This window comes from Grampus griseus (genome assembly GCF_964374135.1).
Source record: "Grampus griseus genome assembly, chromosome: 6".
NCBI classification, from domain to species: Eukaryota; Metazoa; Chordata; class Mammalia; order Artiodactyla; family Delphinidae; genus Grampus; species Grampus griseus.
In genome coordinates, this window is record NC_139000.1 from 83,476,104 (window position 1) to 83,498,672 (window position 22,569).

The following is a 22,569-nucleotide window of genomic DNA, read 5'->3' on the forward strand; positions in this document are numbered from 1 at the left end:
CTTGTTGGTTGCATCATTTACAAATATTTTCTCCCATTCTGTAAGTTGTCTTTTCATTTTGTTTATGGTTTATTTTGCTGTGCAAAAGCTTCTAAGTTTGATTAGGTCCGATTTGTTTATTTTTCTTGATGTCTTACTGCTGCTGCTTTTCTGAGAGAAATGATTTAATGTAACAAGGTAGGTGCCTTTATTTTCCTGGTAATCTAATGGCTTAGACTAAGCAAAATAGGAAGTCAGTAGCTTGATGGACAATCACTTTCTTTTAGGCTTTTCTTTTCTCATATCTCAAAGATATACTAACTAATCAGTCCACACTACATCACAACTATCTGCTTCTGTGGCTAATAAGCCACAAACACCAGACCATCAAAATTTCTGGATTTTATTTTTTTCTTATGTAATTGCCAAAACTTTGGGCATTATAGATGGTAACATGGCAGGTTTTTAGACTTTCAAGATGTAAAGAAAATGAAAAAAATCTAAAAGTTACATTTGATAATGATTATTCCAAACATAACTTTCTAAGTGTTAAATAGTTAGAGAAAATTATTTAAAGAAGGCAAAATGAAATCCATTGTAGATCAGTTGATCTCTTTTTTTTCAAAAACTTCTAACTTTTTGAAGGAAGAACTAAAACAACTTTGGTTTTAATTCTTTTCTTGCCTCATAGTACATGTAAAATAATTTGAGTGACAAGTACATGGAAGAATTTTTATGTTAAAGGAAGATTATCTAATTGAAGTAGAAGTGATAGCAAGTTGGAAAGACCAAATACATAAAATAGGGTAGTTATTTAAAGTACTGTAATAATTTTTGTACCATTGTAGGAATCTAGGTAAGCTTATTAGTTCATAAACAATTTGTAGAGTCAATTTTTTTATTTGCAGATTTGGTCTTTTTGAAGCTATGTCTGCCATTGAAATGATGGATCCCAAGATGGATGCTGGCATGATTGGAAACCAAGTTAATCGAAAAGTTCTCAATTTTGAACAATCTATCAAGGTAGTCACCATTGTGCCGTTTGTGTTTTCTTTTATTGTTTGTTATTCATATGTTAAAACATTTTGATTAATAATGGAAATTAAACTTAGTATGTTAAAGTGTAATTTTCTTAAATGTCTCTCAGGTATGTAAACAAGCGTTGGTTATCTTTCTCTTTCCATTGAAATTTTTATTGTTTAATGTCTCCATTAAAAGCTTGCTCTAAATTTGTGTCTGTGCGCACTTTTTAAGTTAATTTTTGAAAGCATTTGAGTATGTATTCACATACCTGGGTAATTGGCTTAGGGATTAAATTTTATGTATTAATATATTAAGTAAAATGCTTGTGGTAGTGAACTAGCTGTTTAACTCAATGAGAATTGATTTAGAAGTTCATTCATAGTTGCCTCAGTTTAATTTTTGCATATTTTGTGAAGAAAGATTTGCTAAGTAAGTGGATAGTGTTAAAAAAAATTATGAGTAGTATAGTTAATTAGTTTAAGGGAAATGTTTAAAACATTTTTTTTCTTTGTAAGTAGTTTTATTTTCTTTGTGAGTAGTTTCAGTTTATTAAAATGCTTCATACTTATTAATGTTTAAAACTAATTTGAACTGTGCTTTTAAAATGCTTGTTGGTTTGACTCTATTTATTTATTTATTTATTTCTGGTGGTACGTGGGCCTCTCACTGTTGGGGCCTCTCACTGTTGTGGCCTCTCCCGTCGAGGAGCACAGGCTCCAGACGCGCAGGCCCAGCGGCCATGGCTCACAGGCCCAGCTGCTCCGCGGCATGTGGGATCTTCCCGGACCGGGGCACGAACCCGTGTCCCCTGCATCAGCAGGCAGACTCTCAACCACTGAGCCACCAGGGAAGCCCTGACTCTCCTTTTTTATAAAGGCCTTTATTCTGTTTCAAATTCGAGAGGCTTTGATTTTTCATATTGAAGACCCATTAAGATACATTATTTTTAAGAATACAGAGTTAATTTGGCACCTTAGTTTTATCAGATGATAAGATAGTTTCCTTAGAATTGATATTTTAAAATATTTACTGTACATAGTAGCCATACATATTTTAAAAATTTATATGTCATATTTCTCCTTCTTTTTAGGATGGCACCATTAAAATTAAAGACCTCACCTTGCCTGAATTGATAGGGATAATGGATACATGTTTTTGCTGTTTGGTAAGAGTTAAGATAACATGTTGGTTAATTTAAAAACTGTGACTTACTTGAATTTCAGTTTGAAAGTATATACAACAACATTGAATATGAAATATATGTAATGCTTGGCCTAGTAAGATGTGCATAAGATTAGTAGGCCAAGTTATGCTGTAGGAAACAGCATTTTATCTTTTCATCTGGGTGGTTTTAGGTTCTCATTTTCTGGAAGGATATTTTCTTTCCAAGGAAGATAATAATATATAGGCATTATCCAAAGTACCCTTTTTATTCTCAAGCTACCCAGGGAAACAAATCTGAAATTGGGAGGTTCCATTAATAAGCATGAAATTAAACCAAAGAGAATTTTGGATTGGCTTTGGATACGTTTTTTTCCTAATCTAAGGTATATTGAAGTAAACTGACCATTTTCTACTATGAAGAAAATTTTTTAGTGATTTATATATATATATGCTGAATAGGTTGTCTTCCCTGGATCATGTGGTTTAATTGTGGGAAAATTCTCATTTGTACAGCCCTTTTTTCTGCCCCCTTCTTTCTTTTTTTTTTTTTTTTTTTTTTTGCGGTATACGGGCCTCTCACTGTTGTGGCCTCTCCCGTTGCGGAGCACAGGCTCCAGACGGGCAGGTTCAGCGGCCACGGCTCACGGGCCTAGCCGCTCCACGGCATATGGGATCTTCCCAGACCGGGGCACGAACCCATGTCCCCTGCATCAGCAGGCGGACTCTCAACCACTGCGCCACCAGGGAAGCCCCTGCCCCCTTCTTTCTGACTGTCCCTTTCTTTTTTAAACTTGATATTAAATCATTGTCCTTAGAAATAATATAAAATTTCTTCATTTGTGCATCTAGTAAAATACTCATTGATTGCCCGTGTGTATGAAATACTTTTGTTATGTATTTTTTGTGTGTATTTTTCACTTAGGTCTTTTTTTTAAAAAATAAGTTTATTTATTTATTTTTGGCTGCATTGGGTCTTCTTTACTGCGTGCGGGCTTTCTCTAGTTATGGCGAGCGGGGGCTGTTCTTCATTGCAGTGCATGGTCTTCTCATCGTGGTGGCTTCTCTTGTTGCAGAACACGGGCTCTAGGCGTGTGGGCGTCAGTAGTTGTGGCATGTGTGCTCAGTAGTTGTGGCTCGCAGGCTCTAGAAGGCAGGCTCAGTAGTTGTGGCTCACGGGCTCTAGAGGGCAGGCTCAGTAGTTGTGACGCATGGGCTTAGTTGCTCCGCAGCATGTGGGATCTTCCTGGACCAGGGCTTGAACCCGTGTCCCCTGCATTGGCAGGCGGATTCTTAACCACTGTGCCACCAGGGAAGTCCCTCACTTAGGTCTTACATCAGCTCTGCGAGCTATCTGGTACCACTCTTTATCTATTTGCCTAGGGTTACTTTGCTAGTAGGGGGCATAACCAGAATCCTGATCCTGATTCTTCTTCCTCCAAAGCTGTCTGTTTCTCTCAGAGATGTTTTTTTACTCTTTAGCCATTTACTGTCCTAGTGGAATAGAATAAAAGGAGGCAAGGAGGAGAATTTTTGTCAAAGTTGAGGAACAATTCTATGAGACTCGGGGCTGTATCTAAGTTTGAACTTTAATAGGCAGATGGTTTTCAGTCTGGAAAGTCTTCTGCACACTAGTAACGCAAAATACACATCTTAATTGGAGCAGTTTTCATGTGCTTTTCTCATTTTGTAATGTAGCATTTTTTATTTTGCTCTATTGCAGAATTCTTGGACTTAGTGTAAGTTATAACTAAATAAACTTGGACAAATTATTTACACTCTCTGACTATTTCTTTATATGTAAGATGAGAAAAATACCGCCTTCCTCAAAGTGTTAGGAAAAAATGAGATAAGATATATGAAAATACCTAGCATAGTACTTAGATGTCATGATTACTCAGTTTTGGCTGCTGTTCTTCTAGCTTCTAGCACATGGCACTTGCCTCATGGTAGTCACTCAAAATAGTGTTGCCTGATTATTTTTGTGTTTTAGAAAGATCCCTCTGAGTGGGGGTACTGAAGTAGAGGGGGGAGGCAGGGAAATAGTTGCATAGTTTCTTGTAGTAATCTAGGTGAGATGTGATGCACTTGACTGGGTTAGTAATAGTTGGGATGAAAAAGAAGAGTTGAATGAGTGGCTAAGAACCGGGTTAGCTATAAAGTTGTGAATTCCTTAATTTCATAGGTTTTTATTGACTGCTTTGTAGAACTGATAGCTTTTGGATGTGATGTAAGGAGGCCCTGTAATTTCATTAATCTCCGAATATTTGCAACAATTATATAAAAGAATGCTTCCCATATCTATTACTTTAAGGTAATCATGTTTTTAATTCTTGAAAGACTTTAGTTAATGAAAGTGAATTCTAACTGTACTTTGTCTTTTCTGACCTTCCTTTTAATCATCTTTTAAATCTTGTGATTAATCATATTTATTTGGGCCTGTGGCACTCTGGCCTTTGACTGTTGGATCAGACTTTTCAGACTCTGTGTATCACCTTAAACATGTGTGTTCTTTTATTTCTTTATAGATAACATGGTTAGAAGGCCATTCCTTGGCACAGACAGTATTTACGTGCCTTTACATTCATAATCCAGACTTTATAGAAGATCCTGCCATGAAAGCTTTTGCTCTGGGTATCTTGAAAATCTGTGACATTGCAAGGGAAAAAGTAAATAAAGCTGCTGTTTTTGAAGAGGTAAGATTTTGTAATACAAAAATTCCTGAAGCTCATTGACTGCCTTATTCACTGTGAAGTATTTAAATGATTGTGTGATATGTATTTTTTTGTCAACATTTATAGTTAAAAATAGTTTTTTAAAGTAATATGCTGTTGATGTTTACAAATATATTGGCTAAAACAATCCAGTTTTCTCCAAGAAAGAGAAATCTTCATCTTAATGTGTGTTCATCTTAATGTGTGTTCCTTTTGTCAGTACCATTTATTGAATATCCGTTACGTACAGACGTACTTTATTTTGGATGTTGTGGGGATTCACAAAGAAAATAGAAGAGATAGCCTCGTCCCTCAGGTCTCTTATAAATTATAACACGGAAGTTAATCTCAGTCTTTGGATAAGAGGGAGCTAAGGAAAACAAAGTTATGAAGATTCTATAATTTAGAATATAAACGTTTTCTTCCACTTAGTAATAAGTACCTCAGCCTGAGGAAGTGTTGTGCATTTTAGACATAGAAAGATTTTTTCTCCTTATCATAAAAAAAAGATTTCAGATACTGATCTTTTAAGGGGAGATGTGATAGCATTTGAAACTATTGATAAGTAATTATTTTTGTTTAATTCTTTCCTTTGTTGAAACTGGTTTTATTTTTCACACTGTTACTGATACAGAATAAATATCTTAGGCTTCAGCAATGGTTCAGTGTAAAGCTTTTCTAAATTTATATTATGTATATGAGAATAATGAAATATATGCCTAATGTGATTTTCACATTTGAATGTGTAGCTTATGAGTTGTTTTTGAAATACTGTGTCCTTCTTATATACTCATTGGTTATTTAGCTACATATTTGAATTGATATGGATATCATGGAAAGTCTTATCCATTTGGATGGAATTTTTTAAAAGATTAGTTTGAGTTAAAAAGTGAGAAGAGTCATACAAATTATTTTAAGTACATTCTCAAAGTATACCCAAAAAGACATAAAAAATCAGTGGGACAGAAAAAGGATTTTTTTTACCAAATAGTACTGGAACAATTAGTTAGTACCCTTGAAAATTACTTCATCAGCATTTTACATCTGCCTTAGTCCATTTAGGCTGCCATGACAGCATACCATAGACTGGGTAGCTTATAAACAATAATTTATTTCCCATAGTCTGGAAGCTAAGAAGTGTAAGATCAAGGCAACAGCAGATTTGGTGCCTGGTGAGGGCCTGCTTCCTGGTTCATCTTTGCACTGTGGCCTCACATGGCAGAAGGAGGGGTGGGGAGCTCTCTGGAGTCTCTTTTATAAGAACACTAATGCCATGTATGAGGGCCCCAGCCTCATGACCTGATCACCTCCTAAAGGCTCCATCTCCCAGTACCATCACATTGAAGGTTAGGTTTCAACATATAAAATTTGATGGAACACATTCAGTCTGTTTATTGCAGTTGATTGATATGTCTTAAGTCTCAATCTATAGGTTCCCCCTCTTTTTTATTTTTTTTTAAGCCTTGTGACTTTTTGTTAAACAACTCTGTGCGTTCCTTCCAAAGGCCTCACCTCCAAATAACTATCACATTGGGCATTAGAATTTCACATATGAATTTGGGAGTTGGGGGGACACAAACATTCAGTTTATAACAACATCAAAGTAAATTGTAGATAGAAAAAATATTTCAGGTGTAAAAAGTTGTTTAAAAATCGGAAGACAGTTTACGGAAATCAAATGACCATTAAACATAAGATGCTTAACCTCACTTTAGAAATGCAAATTAAAACTGTGAGACACCATGTTCTACCTGTAACAGGCACTCACATGCTCTGTGTGTGTGTGTAGGATATGAATAGTCATTGTTTCCCTCTTTTTAATCTTTAAAAAAAAGTTTATTTGGAAATATTTTCCAAATAATAGCAGTTACAGTAACTGCACAAAGAACACCCAGATTCACCTGCTATTAACCTATTATCTCATTTGTTTTTTCAGTTTTTCTCTCATGCATGTATGTATATATGTATTTTTTTTCTGAATCATTGCAGAGTAAGTTGTGTACATTATGATCTTCTTCCCTGAGACACATCAGTATGCACCTTGTAAGGAAAACGGCACTCTCATACACAACTACAGCACAATTATCAACCTCAGTAAATCTATAATACCAATCCATTACCCATGTTCCATTTCTATCAGTTGACTCAGTAATGTCCTTATCTTTCCCTACGGTATGGGATCCATTCTAGGATCATGTCCTTCATTTAGCTGCATATCTCTTTAGTGTCCTTTAATCTACAACAGTTCCTTATCCTTTTGTCTCTAATGACAGTGATATTTTTGGAAAATGCAGCCCTCTCCTACTTTCCCTTTTTTAATAGAATGTTCCTCACTTGGGGTTTGTCTGTTCTTTCTTCACGATTAGATTTGTATTATGCAGTCCTGGCTGGCATATGATGTGAGTGATGTTGTATCCTTCTTATGGTATCACATCTGAGGCATACAGTGTCCATCTGCCCCTCAATGGTGATGTGATTTTATCACCCCATCAAAGCGTTTTCTGATTGCTATATGGTTACTTTAAAAAAATTTTTATTTTACTGAAGTATAGTTGATTTACATTGTTTTTGTTTTTGTTTTGCGGTACGTGGGCCTCTCACTGTTGTGGCCTCTCCCATTGCGGAGCACAGGCTCCGGACGCGCAGGCCCAGCGGCCATGGCCCATGGGCCCAGCTGCTCCGCGGCACGTGGGATCCTCCCGGACCGGGGCACGAACCCGTGTCCCCTGCATCGGCAGGTGGACTCTCAACCACTGTGCCACCAGGGAAGCCCGCAACTCTAGTTTTTTGAGGAACCTCCGTACTGTTTTCCATAGTGGCTGTACCAGTTTACATTCCCATATGGTTACTATATCTAACCTTGCATACATAATAAGCAATCTGTAGGGAAACACTTTAAGATCATATAAATACCCTGCTCATTAAAGTCTCTCCCTGTATATTTAGTATCCATTCATGGTACTTGCTTGGATTAATCTTGACTGTGTTGGCTGCAAAATGATGATTTTGAACTCTAGCACTTCCTCCACATTTATTAGTTAGGACAGGATTCCATTATAAGCAAGATTCGTACATTTTTTGATGGGAGTGTAAATTCATACAACTTTTTAAAAGAGCAGTTTGGTAATATCTGTGACTTAAAATGCATGTCTTGTTTCAGCAGTTTCACTTTTAGGAATTTAGCCTATAAATATATTTGTGCTTATCCCCAAAGGTCTACGTACAAGGACATTAATTGTAGTAACTAAAGTCTGGAAGCTAATGTCCATCAGTAGGAGACTCATTAAATGACACTACATTCATGCAGCCAAGTAAGCGCTGTGTAACCTTTACAAAGGAGGAGGTAGGCTTACTTACACAGATGAGATTAGATCTCCAAATTAATGTAAAATAAGTCAGGTGTAGAAAAGCATGAGTAGCTTGCTACTGTTTTTGTTTTCTTTTTTCTAAAGAGATAGGTAGTTAAATCTTCATACACAAGAAGATAACTAGGGTATTTGAGGGTCAGGGTATATACTTGTTTTTACTATTGGAATTTTTATTATATGCATGTATTACTTTCTTTTTAAATAAACTAAAAAAATTTTTTTATGATAGAAGTAATCAATCAAATTTCTGTATAGTCTCTGGATGAAGAACTTACTAAGAGATGGGAGAAATCCTAAAGGAAAGGACTAATAGGAAGAAAACTGATAGAAAAAAGTCCTAGGAAAAATATAGACAACAAAATAATCAATTTTTATGTATTAAGATCCCATTCAAATAAAGCATAACACTAATACCCGAATGAATAAATGTGCAGTAAAATAAATAGCCCATTCATAGAGGAAGGTTATCAAATGGCCATAATATTTTAAAAATTTAGGCTCAGTGTAATCCAAGAAAAACAAAGTAATAATCAGTTCACTTTTCATCTACAAAGTTTTTAAAATGAGAATATTCAATGTTGGTAAGGATGCAATATGTTGGAACATTTTTTTTTTTAATAGTGGGGGGTATGCATTAGCATAGCTGTTTAGGAAAACAGTTTAGCAGTGTATATATCAAGAGTCTTAAACATATTGACACCATTTAAACTACTTAGTTCACCTTTAGAACTCAGCCTTAAAGAAATTATTAGAAATGTGGACGCTTTATACCCAAATACATTAATCAGTGTTTTTAACAGTGAAAATTGGTATCAATCAAAATGCCACCATTAGTGTTAATGGTTGAAATAAATTATGGTTAATTTATTACACATAATTGATTACGTGTAATGAATATATAGTGATGACAAAGTAATATCATGGAAAAAGGCATACTTTAAAAGATTAAGAAGGCAGCACACAATGTAATCAATTATGTAAAAATAAAGAAAACTGAAAAGAAACATAAGTTAGCTCCTAGGCTGGAAAGATGATATTTTTCCTGTTTTGCTAACCTTTTCAGATTTTCCAGATAAATTTGTCTCAGTTTTAATAATTAAAAAAAAAATTGATCTAGTAAAATCCTTAAGAGGCCTGGTGATGAATAAATAAGAGCAACTTAAATAATTTGCTTGTTTGAAATGGATGCTTCAGAAGTTCCTAAATGATTATGTATTTTGTCTCTGCTTTGTTTTTACTCCTGAACTGGAGACGTTTTCAGTTGCCTAAAGATGTTTCTTTCTCGATATCTTGCTCACGTGCAAATGGGGACCACAGTTCCCCCATCAGGTGGCTTTTCCTCTTGGATTCTGTATCTTGTAAAATGGTGTCTTTAGTGTTATCTTTGATTACTTTTTTTAACCTCCAACATCCAGATCCTTTTACCTTGCAAGTGTCTTGAATCTGGGCACTGTTTTTCCTTCCCTCTCATTGTTCCTGCTTTAGTTCATGCCTCTGTCAGCTTTAGGTTAGGGTCCTGTGAGAGTTTCTGAACTCTACTTTCTGGCCTAGTCTTTTCCCTCTAGTCCATTCTCCACTTGACCATCAGTTATCTTCTTAAAGGTAATCTGGTCATGTTCAGTTTTGCTATTTGAAAGTTTTCACTAGGGTGTGTATTTTAATAAAAGTAATAATACTTGTACATAGTATACAAAATCGAATAGCCCACAAGACTTACAATGAAAAAATAATAGTGCTCTGCTCTTTCCTTATCCATTCATAATAATATTCAATTATTTTACCCTTTTTCTACTATCTGCTTCTGTGTTTCTGTGTAATAGGCTTGTATTCTAGTTTCTGGGTTTAAGGGTTTATCAGTTTTTAACTATAGTATAGCAGCACATTTTTAGCATATGTTTAGCATTCATACATTACCTCCTCCTCACTTCAAATAGTAATTCACTTTGTGGTTAAATCATTCAATTCTAACATTATTGTGATTGTATATATATTAATGACAGATGAGCCAGAGTAGTGTATGCTTTTTTTTCCTCATACAAATTTTTTTTTCTTGATGGTAATAACTACCTCTTCTTTTTGGTTTGCTTAGTTTTATGTGTACTTTTCCTTAATTCTTCCTTTCCCATTATTATTAAACACATCAGGTAATCCGTATATTTCATCGTGTAATAAACATCTATATCTATATATATCAGGTAATTTATAATTTTTGTTTTGAAATGCTCTTCTTGAAGTTCTTTGTTCTCTAGCTTCAGGCTGGGTCAGTTGCTTTCTAGGCCCACTGCACAGCTGTCATCCCAGGTTTCTCTGCACCATTCTCCTGGGAATTCCATTTCCCTCTCTTTTTGTTAGATCCCTAGTTACCTGGATCTCGTGCCTTTATTGTTCTTAGTTTATTACTTTGTGCAGTGTTGTCAGTTTCTTCGGGGAGACAGGGAGGGAATTTTTCTTTGAGACCTTGCATGTCTGAAAATGTCTTCCCTGCCCTCACACCTGATTGATAGTTTGGCTGTAATGGATTTCTAGGCTGGAAAATAACATCCTCAGCATTTTGAAGGCATTGTTCCACTGATTTGTAATCCCAGTGTTACCATCCTGATTCTTAATATGCGACTCATTTTTCTCTTTAGAAGCATTTAGGATTTCTCTTTTTAATGACCATACCTTAGATTAGTCTTTGAAACCCCTTAATGATCTTTGAAGTTTGAAGCATCCCGTTCTTAGACCACCACCTCTGTTTCTAAATTACTTGTGTTCTGATTCCTAGAGTTCTTCACTCCTATTTGGACTTCAGTTTATTTATATCATTGCTTCATTGTTATTAACCTCTTGACCCTCTTTTCCAAATTTAAGTATCATCATCCTTTATTACAGTCATTCCCTTGCATATACTTTCAGCTCCCTTCCTCTCTTGCCTTGTTATACCTCAATTCTAGTTGAATCTAACCCTTTGCCTACCTGCACATCTCAGTGTGACTGGAAAAAAATGCATTTCCACTGATTGGTCCTACTACCATTTCATCACCAGTAACTGCATGTAGGCCCTCAGTGCTCCCTAGCAATCATTACATCTCCCTAGTTCATTCACTCCACTCCCCTCAAACTTCTAGCACTTTGACCATCCTCACTTGAAGCAAATGACCTGCCTTTCTATTGCACTGAATAAACGGAAGCAGTCTTCCCACCTACCTGCATATGTGACCTCTTCTCTGCTGCCCTTCTGTTATGTAGATGAACTTTCTCTGCTCCTAAGAGTGATCCCTTCTGCTTGCGCCTTAGATTCCATACTCAGTCTTATATTCAAAGACATTGGTCTACCAATTCTCACCTTTATCCCTTGAGTAATGAATTTGCTGCTCTACTGGATCATTCCTATCAGCATACAAACATGCTTTATTCATGTTACTCAATCTCAGAAATACCATTTCATGGCATAGTCTTGTCCTTCAGCTTCTGCCCATACCTCAGTTCTTCTTTTCAGCCAGTATCCTTAAGAGGTGTTCATACCCACTGTCCTCTTTTCTCTGTTGAATCCACTCCAGTCAGGCTTTGAACACGTGTTCCACCAAAATTGTGACATTATGGTCATCAAACATCTCAGTGTTGGTAAACCCAGTGGTTAATGTTTGGTCTTAAACTCGACCTATCAGAAGATTTTGACATAGTTGATCACTCCATCTTTGAAACAAATTATTTTCTGGTTTCTCATCTTACTGGTTGTTCTTGTTTGTCATCTCATTCTCTAAACCAGCAGTATCCAATAGGAATATAATGCAAGCCACATACATAATTTAAAATGTTCTAGTAACCATGGGTAAAGTTAATTTTAATAACATTTACTTAGCCCAATATATCTTAAATAATACTTCAATATATAATCAGTTTAAAAATATTAATGACCCTAGCTGCATAGGGTATCCTGTGTGGAGGATACCAATCCATAGTACTATCACATCTTTTTTATTTAATATTACTACCCACTTCTATGGAAAGCTGGGCAAGACACTAATTGTAGGGTATTATCTGCCTGCCACTGGACCTTAGAAGTGGGGGAAGAGACAATTTACAAAACAGGAAATGCATATGGCTTACAAAATTGTGGGAAAAGAATTTTTTTAAACAACTCACTAATGATCCAAAAATGCATGTTAAAACTAGATATCATTTTTTTGGCCTGTGAAATAAATGGGTATAAATTTGAGACAACCTGAAGCTTGCAACAGAGCAATAAAATGGACAGTTCTTTTTTTTTTTTTTTTAATCTTTATTTATTTATTTGGCTGTGCCGGGTCTTAGTTGTGGCACGCAGGATCTTTTAGTTGTGACATGCGGGATCTAGTTCCCTGACCAGGGATCAAACCCGGTCTCCCTGCATTGGGAGCACGGAGTCTTAGTCACTGGACCACCAGGGAAGTCCCAAAATGGATACTTTTTTTCACTGTTGGAGAGAGAATAAATTGGTCCAGATATTTTGGGGAAAAAATATTAATGAAATATTTTGAATTCTTTTTTTTCTACTGAATATTCTCAATCTGGTATGTATTTTACACTTACAGCACATCCTAGTTTGAACTAGTCTCATTTCAAGTGCTCGGTAGTTATGTGGCGCACAGCTCTAAACATTGGTGTGACTCAGGCTCAGTTTTTACACTTCTTTATCTATACTCTTGATGATCTCATGCAGTTTCATACTTTTAAATTCTGTCTCTGCTAATGAGGCCAAATTTATATTCTTAACCTAGGCTTGTTCCCTAAATGTCATATTCATATATGCTGCTGCCTATTCTACATTCTCACTAGGATGTCATACATAACATTTCCAAAATGAAGCTGCTGGTTTTCCCCTTGCTTCCAACTTCTTTCTTCTGTAGTCTTTTCAATCTTAGCAAATGGAACTCCATTCTTCTAGTTGCGCAGACCAAAAACCTGGGCATCATCCTTAACTCTTCTCTTTCTCCCGTACCCTGCATCTAAACCCTCAGAAAGTCCTTGGCAAACTACAGCCTGCAGACCAGCCCTGCTGCCTGTGTCTTTTATGGTCCTTGAGCTAAGAATATTTTCTTTCCTTTTAAATGGTTACATTTATATAGTTATGTAAGTGCCTACTCAGTATTCTCTGTTTTGCCACTTGGTCTGCAAAGCATAAAATATATATAACCTGGCCCTTTAAGAAAAAATTTGCCTATCCTTAATCTGTACTATCTGTTTATTGATTTCATTAGCATACGCTGAACATTGTGGCAAGTGCTGGGAATAAAATGATAGGCATATCACTTTGCTGTGCACAGTGAGGATGGGAGTCTAAGAGCTCCTTTCTTAGACATCCAGCTTCTTATTCCTCTAGCCCCACATCTTCTTTTTTTTTTTTAATTTATTTTATATTTGGCTGTGTTGGGTCTTTGTTGCTGCGCGCGGGCTTTCTCTAGTTGCAGCGAGCAGGGGCTACTTTTCGTTGCTGTGTGCAGGCTTCTCATTGCAGTGGCTTCTCTTTTTGTCCAATTACTTGGCATCTTCCAAAAATTGCCTTATGTGTCTTGAATGTTGTCTTCCATTCTGTCTTCCTTGTTCTTTGGAATTCAAAATTTTCATTCCTTTACTGATGATTTCAAGAGGAAATACCACATTTAACCAAAAGTCCATTGTTTCTACTGCCTACATGATAAAATTCAAAACCCTTAGAGTATCTCTTTTTATCATCTGGCCCCAATTTTATTACTCATTTTTTATTACTTCTTAATTTTTTTACTGAGTTATATGGCATATGACATTGTATAAGTTTAAGCAGTATGGCATATTAATTTGATTCATTTATATTGCAAAATGATTGCCATAGTAGCCTTAGCTAACACCTCTATTGTGTTACATAATTGTCATTTCTTCTAGTGTTGGGAACAATTAAAATGGAGTCTCTTAGCAAGTTTAATGTTTATAATAGTTTTGTTGTCTGTAATCACTGTACTGTATATTAGGTTTCTAGGACTTACTAATCTACTAGTTGCAAGTCTGTACCCTTAAACAACATCTCCCCAATTCCCCCACACCTAGCCCCTGGTAAACACCATTTTACTGTTTGCTTTTACGATTTTGGTTTTTTTAGATTCCACATATGAGAGAGATCATACAGTGTTTGTCTTTCTCTGTCTTACTTAGCATAATGTCCTCAGGGTCCATTAATGTTGCTGCAAATGGCAGAATTTCCTTTTTTTCTTATGGCTGCATATTATTCATTGTATAAATATACATCTTCTTTATCCATTCATTCATTGATGGACACTTAGGTTGTTTCCATACCTTGGCTTTTGTGAATAATGCTGCAATAAACATTAGAGTGCATGTCTCTTTGGTTACCTGTTTTCATTTCCTTTGGATATACATATACCCATTAATGGGATTGCTGGATTGGATGGTAGTTCTAATTTTAATTTTTTGGGTAACCTCCATACTGTTCTCTGCAGTGATTGAACCAGTTTACAGTCCCACTAACAGTGCACAAGGGTTACTTTTTCTCCACATCCTAGCCAGCATTTGTTATCCCTTGCCTTTTTGATGATCACCATTCTTATGGGTGTGAGGTGATACTTCATTGTGGTATTTATTACAGGCGTACCTTGGAGATATTGTAGGTATGGTTCCAGGCCACCACAATAAAGCAAATATTGGGATAAAATGAGTCACACGAATTTTTTGGTTTCCCAGTGCATGTTAAAGTTATATTTACTATAGTGTAGTCTATTAAGTGAAACAGCATTGTCTAAAAAAACAATGTACATACCTTAATTAAAAAATACCTTATTGCTAAAAAATGCTAACCATCATCTGACAATGCAGGGTTGCTACAAACCTTCAATTTGTTTTTTAAAAAATGCAGTATCTGCAAAGTGAAATAAAGTAAAATACAGTAAAATAAGGTATGCCTGTATACCTTTTTCTTCTCCCCTGGCATTTTATTCTTCAGCTGGTCCTATATGTTATTCTCTTTCATTATCCCATGCTTGTGCACAGGATGTTGCTTCTGACCCCTTGGCCTTTTCTCTTCTCCTTACCCTTTTAGGGCAGAGTCTTACTTATCTATAAACTTGTATCCCAAGCTCCTGACTTCCCCAGACTTCAGTTTTGTTCTCTGTTGTTCTTTAGCATGTTCTTCTGTCATAGCTAGTGTCTGTACATGCTGGTTTGCATAGAGCAGTCCTGCCCGACACCTTTTGTCCTGGTGTAATTACTATAGCATTCCCTCTTACTCTTAGTAGTATACTGCTTGAGTATGGATGTGATGTTTGGAGGTACTGCTTCATTTTGTGAACATGAAGTGACAGATGTAAAAATCTAAAAGCTTAGGATAGTGGAGCCAAAAGAAAGATTACTTTCTAATATTCTAATGTTCATGTTATTTGGCATGCTGTAAATCTGTATCACTTAAGTCACTTAAGTTGGATTTTTCTCTTACTTGCAGCCGAGCATATTTCTAATACAACAGTAAATAAATGAAACTATAAAAGTTCTTGGCTTGTCTGGCAAAGAGTAAACACTATTATCCATTTGATGTATATCTTTCCAAGTGTTTTTTATGATATGTACCCGTGTGTATTTTACTTAACATGATGGAATTATGTAGACTGTTTGCAACTTGCATTTTCCCACAGAGTATAGAGAACAGATTTTTGCACATACCAGCACATGTAGGTAGATCTACCTCATTGTTTTTATTTGCATTGCATCGTGTTGAGAATACAGATTTTGAAGAACTATTTCTGGCATGAATCATCAAAGGATGCTCAAACTAGTAGACAAAAGTGTAATGAGACACAGGATTTGTACCTAGCCTCAATGTATCATCCCACAAGACATTTATTAATTACAAAAGGGAAAATGATAAGTTTACAGTGTAGACACTTAGTATCTTAGCCAAGTGGCCAGAATTAACCACCAGTAATGGGATAAGTCAACACCATGTGTCTCCAGATTCAGTGATCTAAGAAGGACATAACATCACTTCTGTGGTATTCAGGTCAAATATCCTATCAAATATTAAATTGATTTGAATTTCGGAAAAATATAAGACAAACCCATATTGAGGGACATACACAAAATAACTTTGGCTTGTACTGTTCTAAAATGTCAGGGCATGAAAGACAAGGACAAAAGAAATGTTCCAGGTTAAAGAGACGTCAGTTTCCTGATTTGATAATTGTACTGTGGTTTTGTAAGAGAATGATTTTTGTTTTTATAAAATCACACTGACATTTACAGATAAAGGTGTATCATAGTCTGCAACCTAGTCTCAAAGGTTTCAGGGAAGAAAAATAGAGAATTATAATGTAAATGTGGTTTAATGTTATCATTTGGGTGAAGGCAATATGGGACTTCTCTTTACTATTTTTGTAATCTGAATTTTTTTCAGAATAAAAGTTAGAAAAGCCTCTGGGGAGTGAGACCACATAAGTTTGTGTTCTTACTCTGTCGCTTACTAGCTCTGTGGTTTTTCAGAATTTAAACGTCCTATGCCTCAGTTTCCTCATTTATAAAATGTAGTTTATAAAAGTACCCACCTTAGAGCATTATTGTGAGGATTAACAAATTAACAAGTAAAATGTTTAGAACAGTGCCTGGCACCTGACAAGCACTTAATAACATTAGCTGCTATTAGTAGTTGTAGGAGTAGCAGCAGCAGCAGTAGTATTCCACTGTATGTACAATAAATTACAAGCCACTTACTAGTGGACATTTAAATTGTTTCAAGTCCTAATTTGAATTATCTGTGCTCATGTTTTACCCTTACTTGTACCCTTACTAGGTTACCCAGTATCTGGTCTGTGGTAGGTACTCAAATTTTAGTTGAATGAATCAGATTATTTTAGGAGACCCTGAAATATTTATGCAAAGTATTTTATCTGTGAAATGAATGTTTAAAGCAGTAATAAATCACAACTAATACATTGTGACTATTAAGTTTTAGAAGGGATTGAAACAGTTTTACTTATTTAGAATATTAGTACAATCAAGATTACTGCTTTGGTGAAATCACATTCAATTCTGATATTGGGTGTTCTGTTACAGTTATGATTGTAAGTATTTACTATTCTAAATTTCTTTGCAAGGCTGCATTGTTTTAAATGCTGTGTTTTATAGAATGCTAAATATCCTTTATAATTTTCTGCAGTTATATCTTGGTAGTATTGTAAAGATATTGTAGAGTACAAGTGAAGAACATGGGCTTTATCTGTCAAAATATCTTCTGTCCCTGGGATAATAAGCTCTGTATTTGCAGTGATAGTATTTTACCATTGTATCCCTGGTGTTTAGCCTATACCAGCCATCATAGGGTGCTCAGAAAATGATTTGTCCATTGCTCAGAAATGGACAAAATTTTTTCCCTACTAATTACTCACCTCTAAAATCTTGATATCAAGCTATCAAACTATATCAAAGGATACCAAACTATCCTTTGATCCATACCACTTACTTGGATTCCCCTATTCCTTCTGTCCTTTAGTGCCACAGAGACCTCCAATTCATAGGTGCTGTCGCTTTAGTTTTCTCTGTTACTTTCCTCACGTTCTCATTTCCATGGCCCAGTTAGTGCTAAAATTGCTTTCTTGCACCCAAACAACAGAAGGCAGCTGGGGAAAATTCACATCTGTGTGTCTGTTCTCACTTTAATTTTAGGACTGCAAGTCTCAGATGGGCACTCAACACTAGAGACAATCCTATCCTACAACACTTCCGTAGCAAACTTGCTTTTCTAGTCTCTAAGGTAACTTTTCCCCATCTGTTACTTCTCAGACCTCCAGTGCCAACTCTCACTGTCAGCTTGCTTTCTACCATAATGGGATATTAGATACAGTCAGATGTAATTAGAAGTATCCCATCTTCTTATTATCACAAATGCTAACCTGTTATGGTATCCACACACTCTGTTGTTGTTAAAACGAAAGTATCCCTGTGACATTCTAAGCTCTCAGCCCCTCCACTGTGTTCTAGATTCCCTCCCCTCTAGCCTACTGCAGTTAGTATCCCTTTCTTTGTATTGTGTTGCTGCTGCATCCTTCGCTACTAGATTATTCTTACTGGCATATAAACATGTTTTTACATGACTTAATTTAAAACCAAAACACCGCAGTTCCCTTGATGCCATGGCTCCTTATATCTACAGTCTCATTTCTCTGCTGCCCTATATGTACCAAAAACTCCTTGAATGAGCTGTTAATATTATTTTACTTTCTCTTTCATTCTCTTCTCACCCACACCAATTGGACATTCTTCTACCACTACAGAAACTGCTTTTAGCAAGCTCCTTAATGATATCCGTCTTGCTAAATCCAGTGTTCTCACTCCTCCCTCTTCAGCCTGTCGGCTTCATTAGACTCAACTGACCACTTTTTGAAATACTTTCTTCTTATCTTCCTATTATGACAATCTGTTGGATTTCTTTCTTTCTCACTGGTTAGTCCATTTCCTGTGCTTGCTCCTGTAGATCTCCAGTTCTCTTGGGCTCTCTCTGGGTTGATTTCCTCTAGTTCTGTGGCTTTTAATACCAACTATAAGCTGATGAAGTCCAAATTGATATCTCTAATCCTGATTTCCTCCTCTGACTTTCAGACTCAAGCAAGTGCCTTCCTGAAATCTTCCCTTGGATGACCAGAGGAATTACAAACTTAATATAGTTAAAATTGTATTCCATTTCTGCCCTTAAACCTGCTCCTCCCAAACTGCCCCATCTGAGTAAATGGCATCATAATTTACCACTTGCTCAGACCGAAAACCCTTGATTATACTACAGTTTACCTCATATTCAGTTCTTCAGCACATCATGTTGGCTTTACCTTTTAAATATATCCTGATTTCAACAACTTCTCATCATTTCTGGTTATGGTGTCAGTCCCGTTCACCATCAGCTCCTGCTTGGACTGTTGGGTGGTATCCAGTATCTGGTCTCTCTGGGTTTACTTTGATTTTTGTCCTCCTTAAGTCCACAGAGTTTCAGTAGTGATATTTTAATGGCAGCATCTGTTGACATAACTCTTCTGCTTCAGACCTCCAATGACTTAGATTAAGTTCTTGTTACTGAGGTTTGTATTTATTACACAGACCTGTGATAATCTCCCAGATGAATGCTTTTCCTTAGAGTCTTCTTGGCAAACTTAAGGGTCCACAGATAGGGCTTACAGGTTGCTTTTTTTTTTTTCCCCTGTTTTGTTTTTTCTACACAGTGTTGGGCTACTTAATTTTTAAAAACTTGGTAACATTAAAAAGTCTGATGATTTTACATTAAATTAGGTTTTTGTTCTGAAAACCTAGGAGACTGTACCAAACTAGTGCTGTATTCATTCATGACCATAAGAGGGTAAGCAGCGGCCTACTTCCTTTAGATGACATGTATGTTCTCTCATTTGCCACAGTCTCCACCACTCCTCAGTGTAACTTGTAACCAGCCTGATGTTCTTAGTAAGGTTAACAGCCAAATGGCCCCTGCCCTGAAGTAGCTCATCATTCCTTCAACAAATAGGTTTGAATAGTACTCTGTGCCAAGCACTATTCTAAGCCCTAGAGATAAAGCATGAATACAACAAAGCCCTGAGCTCAGAGATTATGCATTCCTTGGGACAAATAGTCAGTGTGTAAGTAAACAAATTACATATATAATGTCAGGTGGTGACAAGTTCTGTGAAGAAAAGTAAAGTAGGGAAAGGGGATATAAAATGGTGGAGGGTGCTATTTTAGAGAGAATGCACAGGGTATACCCTCGTATGAGAAATTGACATTGAAACAGAGGCTGGAATATAGTAAGGGATGGAGCTTTGTAAATCTTTTGAAGAAAATCAGTTTGGGGAGGGGGTTTCAGTGGGTACAGAGGTCCTGAGAAGAGTATGTGTTTGATATGCTTGAAGGACAACAAGAAGGCCTGTGTGATTGCAGTGCAGTGAACATGGAGATGAGTGGTAGGTAGGAAATGGGGTTGGAGAGGGAGACCAGGGCCACATGGTGGAGGGCCTTAGAGGCCATGGGGGAATTTGGGATTTTACTGTGAGGAAGAAAATTCCTGAAAAGTTTTGAGTAGAAAGTGACATGAAATGGCTTATCTTAAAACAATCCCTTTGGCCTTTGGTGGTGAATAAATTATATAGCAGACAGTTGTGGAAGGTGGGGGACCTGTCTGGAGACAGTTATAGAAGTGAGAGATGGTGGATCCTTGAACTGGAGATAGCTGTGAAAGGAGTCGGACTTGGTGATTAGAATTTGAAGATAGATCCTACAGTGTTTTCTGATGGATCTGATACGGGTTTCAGGAAAACAAGATGACTTGAAATGCAGGTTTTCAGCCTGAGTAATGGGATGGGGGTGCCTTTTAGCAATGTGGTAAACACTATGAGAGTTCCTATTTAGACATGTATAATTTGAGAATCCTGTTTGATGTCCAAGTAGAGATAGAGTATAAACTTCATCTGGAGCGTAAGTTTATAGCTCTGTATTACAGCCTGAGACTTTTGAAAGACCCAGTCCTGTGAGGCATACAATTCTCCTGAGTTCTTTCAGACTAGAGACATTGTTTGTACTTCTTTCTGTTTGTCAGATATAGTACCTGACGTGAATTGCATGCTTACTGAATGTTTTTGTTAAGAGTCCAGAAATTTCACTATAGTTCTGGCCACTGCTGTGAATATCTGTTATTTCATTATATTAGGCTTTTATATACATTTTTATAAGAATCGTAATATGGCAGAAACACTCCTTTAGTAGAACTTCTAACTTCTTAGCTGAAATCAGCCAGATATTATTAAACTCTTCATAGTGAATCCAGCAAACCACTTAATTTGCTAATATCCCAGCAGTGTTTTAAATGATTTTGGGAGTGGGAATCCATGTATGAATCATTTGTTTTCTTTACAATGGGCAGAAGCGGGAATGTGGTTTTGCTGTCACTGAGTAATTCTGTTTGAGAAGACTTAACCTTTTAGCCTAACAGTGTGTAAAATGACATATAATAAGTTTTGAAGAGTCTTGTTTAAATTTTGCAAATAGTAATTATTACATATTTATTGTTCACCTGTGAATGTGAGAATTCTTTGTAAGTGGGAATTATTTGTGATATTATCATAAGCATTATTTTGCAAATGAACATATTAAATGCAAGTATGTTTAAATAGCCTAAGGACAGCAATTGAAATTAAGGGGACAGAGACAACATTAGAATGTGGTGTTTTAATGGTATGCCTGTAAAGATAGCTTGGATGTATGATAGCAATATTTAGGGTGACATTCCATTACTGTTTTCTTATTAGCAAATAGTGATTTTGTAAGAGAAATATAATGAAAGGTTTTGCTACTGTTCAAGGGCCTAATTATTGCTTTTCTGTATAGGAAGATTTTCAGTCAATGACTTATGGATTTAAAATGGCCAACAGTGTGACAGATCTTCGAGTTACAGGTAAAACCATTTATAAATATAATTCACAAATTTTACATTTGGATTTGTTTCCTTTTAAAATCATTGTCTCTCTTTCTAGGCATGCTAAAAGATGTGGAGGATGACATGCAAAGAAGAGTAAAGGTATATATTTTTTTCTCTTTTCTTTGGTGTAGGATATTTATATTCTTCTAAATGTCAGGTTAACTTTAGCTAATTACAAATAGCTAGTGTAGGTAGGACCACCAACTTTCTTTATATATGCTGTACCGTTTTTTGGTAATGAATTAGAACACTGCTAGAGGGGTTTCTGGTGAAGTAGTGTTACTTTCAAGTGTTGAAAATTTAACCCTTTCAAATTTTTTCAATTTTTTGCCAATGTTTTAAAATTTTAGTATGCTATTTTAAGAATAGCATAAGATTCTAGAATTTTAAATTCCTCAAAGGTAAGGACTACCTTCTTCACCTTTGTATCATTAATAGTTAGGGCAGTATCTAGAACATAGCAGAAGAGCTCAGTAAATGGAAGCTCCTCAAATCTGATTAAAAGCCTTCTATGAATGACATCCTTTGACCAGATGATCCTGATGATTTTGTTCTCATAGAAATTAAAAATGAAAAAAAGTTACATTTCTTCTATTTTTTTATACCTGTATAACACAGCATGGTTGTCAAAACAATTTTGCATTATTGTCTTACCAGATATTTACAGTTATTCAGTGCATTAGGCAATAAAATGTACTTTTACATGAAGAAAATACAGCTGAAAAGAGTTAAGTAACCTGTCTTGAGTCTTATTAAGGGCATGCCATTAGTAAGTGACAGCTCCAGGGCTAGAACCCCAATCTACCAGATCTTCCTGTGGGTACTGCCTTGGAATTTTGTCAGAATAGTCAACCATATGTAACACATGTATTAACAA

At 36.0% G+C, this 22,569-nt stretch overlaps 1 protein-coding gene across 1 annotated transcript in view; it reads left to right on the plus strand.

Moving 5' to 3' along the window:
• Positions 1–22,569, plus strand: part of NAA35 (N-alpha-acetyltransferase 35, NatC auxiliary subunit) — an 87,728-nt gene that overhangs the window by 11,257 nt on the left and 53,902 nt on the right. The window contains exons 4-8 of the mRNA XM_082656558.1: positions 888–1,002; positions 2,093–2,167; positions 4,692–4,859; positions 21,602–21,668; positions 21,748–21,791. Coding sequence (XP_082512684.1) covers positions 888–1,002; positions 2,093–2,167; positions 4,692–4,859; positions 21,602–21,668; positions 21,748–21,791 — 469 coding nt within the window. The remainder of the gene's footprint in view (positions 1–887; positions 1,003–2,092; positions 2,168–4,691; positions 4,860–21,601; positions 21,669–21,747; positions 21,792–22,569) is intronic.